Here is a 3,119-nt window from a genome sequence, read left to right on the forward strand (position 1 = left end):
CCGGGGGCTGGGGGTCCCCATCCTGTGACTCTGCCGTTTTCCTGGCCAAGGGCTGTGGGACTTGGCTCTAAGCAAAGCTGCAGCTCTGGGGCTGGGACCATGAATGCTGATTGTGACCCTCGGTGCCTTGCCAGTGCTCCCAGAGCCACTGCGATTCCTCTGCCTCCATTGGCGTCTTCTCTTTAGCAAACAGGATGTTTTCCCTGCCATTTCCAATGCAGCGGAAACTGCCCCAAGCTGATTTGTGACAATGGCACCTTCAACTCGTTCGCCTGTCTGGGAAACAGGCAGCAGCTCTGCAGAGCAGGGAAGGGACAAGCCAGCCTGGTGCACCTGGGGGGGGGGGGGCTTGGGGACCCTGGGAAGGTGCTGGTGGTTGTGATGGTCCCTGCTTTTCCTCTCCAAGAGCCATCCACAATAGAGGAAGAGCCTGAGGGACAATCTTGCCATCCAGCAAAGCTTCTTCCTTCTGCAGAAAATGGAGGTGGGCAGGGAGGGACAAATGGGTCAAGGGACATTTTTATCCACTGCCCTTTCAGGAGTCAGAGGAAAGTGGCTCTAACCCTGGGATGCAGCCACAGGCTGTGAGCTCTCTACAACCTTGGAGGAAGGGTCTCGGGCTGTGGTCTTGGGTAGCCAGGGGTTTCCCGCCAGTCTGGTAAAGGCAAGCCCCTAGTGATGTCCCTGCAACAAGGCCCACTTGTTCTGCCTCCCCCCTCACCAGGTATCATCACTGGGAGTCACCACCTTCAGCCTCTGCGCCCTGGGCATCGACAGGTTCCACGCGGCCACCAGCCCCCAGGCCAGCACCCGGCCCATTGAGCAGTGCCAGTCCATCATCGCCAAGCTGGCCGTCATCTGGGTGGGCTCCATGACACTCTCAGTGCCAGAGATCCTGCTCTGGCAGCTGGCACGGGACACATCACCCGTGTCCGGTGTGGTGACGGAGTATTGCACCATGAAGCCCTCGTCCAACCTGCCTGAGTCCGTATACTCGCTGGTGCTGACCTACCAAAACGCTCGGATGTGGTGGTACTTTGGTTGCTACTTCTGCTTGCCCATCCTCTTCACCGTGAGCTGCCAGCTGGTGACTCGGAGGATCAGCGGCACCGAGAAGAAGATGGAGTGCCGAGGGACCAAGCACAGCCAGTGTGAGGGTCACTTGAACTGCACCATCATCGGGCTGACCATCATCTACGGGCTCTGCACCACCCCTGAGAACGTCTGCAACATCGTGGTGGCCTACATGTCTCCTGACATGTCCAAGCAGACCTTGGACCTTCTCAACCTCATCAACCAGTTCTTCCTGTTCTTCAAGTGCTCGGTGACACCCGTCCTGCTCCTGTGCCTCTGCAGACCCCTGGGCCAGGCCTTCATGGACTGCTGCTGTTGCTGCTGCGAGGGCTGCAGCCCCGACACGGCCTCCAGCGAGGGCAGCGCTGACAGCAAGCTCAAAACCGAGATGTCCTCCTCCATCTTCTTCGACAAGCCTCGAGAGTCCCCTCCACCCCTCCTGGCCCTCGGCACACCTTGCTAAGCGCCACCGGGGAGCCGTAGAGATCGTTCCACCACCTCCTCCCAAGACCAAATGTTTTGCCGTTAGTGCCCGTGGCTGGACGTGGAGCAAGCAGAAGAGACAGCTCAGGGGGCTGCGCCATGGGCTTCAGACCCCACGTTGGGCAAGTGAGGCTTGAAATCCCAGTCCCTGCGGCTGCATTGGTGGCCTTGTTGCCTCTGCCCAAAGGCCAGCAAGGACACCAGCAGCCCCCCAGCCTGGCTGCCAGGCTCAGAGGGGTTGCTGCTCTGGAGATGGAGCTGTGCCAGAAAGGTCCCATCTGAAACTACGGAGGGTTTCCGTGGTGGCTCACAGAGGACATAGCAAACACAAACTGCCCTCGTCCTGTCCCATCCCCTCCTGCCAGCCCCTCCAGATAGGAGAAGGTCCCAGTGACTATATCCTACCAGACCCAAGCAGTGCCCTGTAAGAGCTCAATAAACCAGTAACCTAGAGCACGTCGTGCACGCAGCCATCCGGCACAACCACGCAGAGCCCCCAAGAGCCAGCGCCTGGGGCTTGGATGGCTCTTCCCTCAAACCTGGGGGGCTCTGGGGTGGGCAGGGGCAGCTGGGGGAGCATGAGGGCAGGGAATCAGCCCTGCCAGGTCAGGCAGCACCTAAGGGAGATGGGGAAAGGCCCTCAGCCCCTCTGCCCCTCTCCCTCTGGGGCGATGGTGAGTGAGCTGGTGCCAAGCCAGCCCCTGGGAGGGTCCCCTCCAGAGCACTGGGCTTGGGATGGTTTGTAGGACTCCGTCTGGTCCCAGTAAAGCCCAGCCAGCCCAGCACTGGGCTGAGATGCTCTGCAGCCTGCAAGCCCCAGCAACCGGGTGAGCACATCTCACCCAAACAACCCCATGCAGGGCTCCTGGCCTTCAGCCACCTGCCCATTGTGGGCACAAAATTGTCCCAGGCTGATGGTTTGAGGGTGTCAGGGTTTCCAAGCCCCACATCCACCCCCTGCCCAAGGCTCCTGCACCCAGCGGGGGGGCTTCAGGGAGCAGCTGGGGCGGTGGGATTGGGCTGAGGGCAGGCTGGCCATGCTGGCCCCATCCACCGGAGCTGTTAAAGCTCCTTGTCCTGCCGCTGGCACCCACCCCAGCCCATGAAATGCCGGGGTGAGGGAGACGGTTTCTATGGCCGGGTGAATGCGAGGGGCTCACTGTGGGCTTTGTGCAGCATCGACACCCACCGGGCTTTGCTTTCGCAGCCCTGTTTCCAGGGAAACAAAAGCCCCACTTTTCTTCTGAGAACACGAAACTGGGTTTTTCCTTTCCTCCCCTCCTCCCAGTGCTTGGTCCCACAGTCTGTGAGCAGTGGGGGAGAAGAGGGGTCTCATCCTGGCGCAGGGATGGAAGGGGGGGAGCAGAGCCCAGGCTGCCTCCCTCACCCCCCTGCCCCCCCCCGGGGTGAGCGGGGTCCCTCGGGGGCTTCGGTGGCGGTGGGAGGAAGGGAGCGGGGGCAGCTCTCATGCGCTCGGTCCGTTCCGCTCCGTCCTGAGCCCGGGCCAAAGGCGAACAAAGCCGGGCTTGTTGCTGCGGATGCGTAGGGAGGAGGAGAGCCGG

The 3,119-nt window shown here is 61.4% G+C and overlaps 1 protein-coding gene across 1 annotated transcript in view; it reads left to right on the forward strand.

Moving 5' to 3' along the window:
* GPR37L1 (G protein-coupled receptor 37 like 1) overlaps window positions 1-2,014 on the forward strand; it is a 5,779-nt gene extending 3,765 nt beyond the window's left edge. Inside the window, exon 2 of the mRNA XM_010086982.1 lies at window positions 725-2,014. Coding sequence (XP_010085284.1) covers window positions 725-1,537 — 813 coding nt within the window. The 3' untranslated portion in view covers window positions 1,538-2,014. The remainder of the gene's footprint in view (window positions 1-724) is intronic.
* Window positions 2,015-3,119: the final 1,105 nt, after the last annotated feature.

This window comes from Pterocles gutturalis, unplaced genomic scaffold (genome assembly GCF_000699245.1).
Source record: "Pterocles gutturalis isolate BGI_N339 unplaced genomic scaffold, ASM69924v1 scaffold36061, whole genome shotgun sequence".
In the NCBI taxonomy this organism is placed as follows: domain Eukaryota; kingdom Metazoa; phylum Chordata; class Aves; order Pterocliformes; family Pteroclidae; genus Pterocles; species Pterocles gutturalis.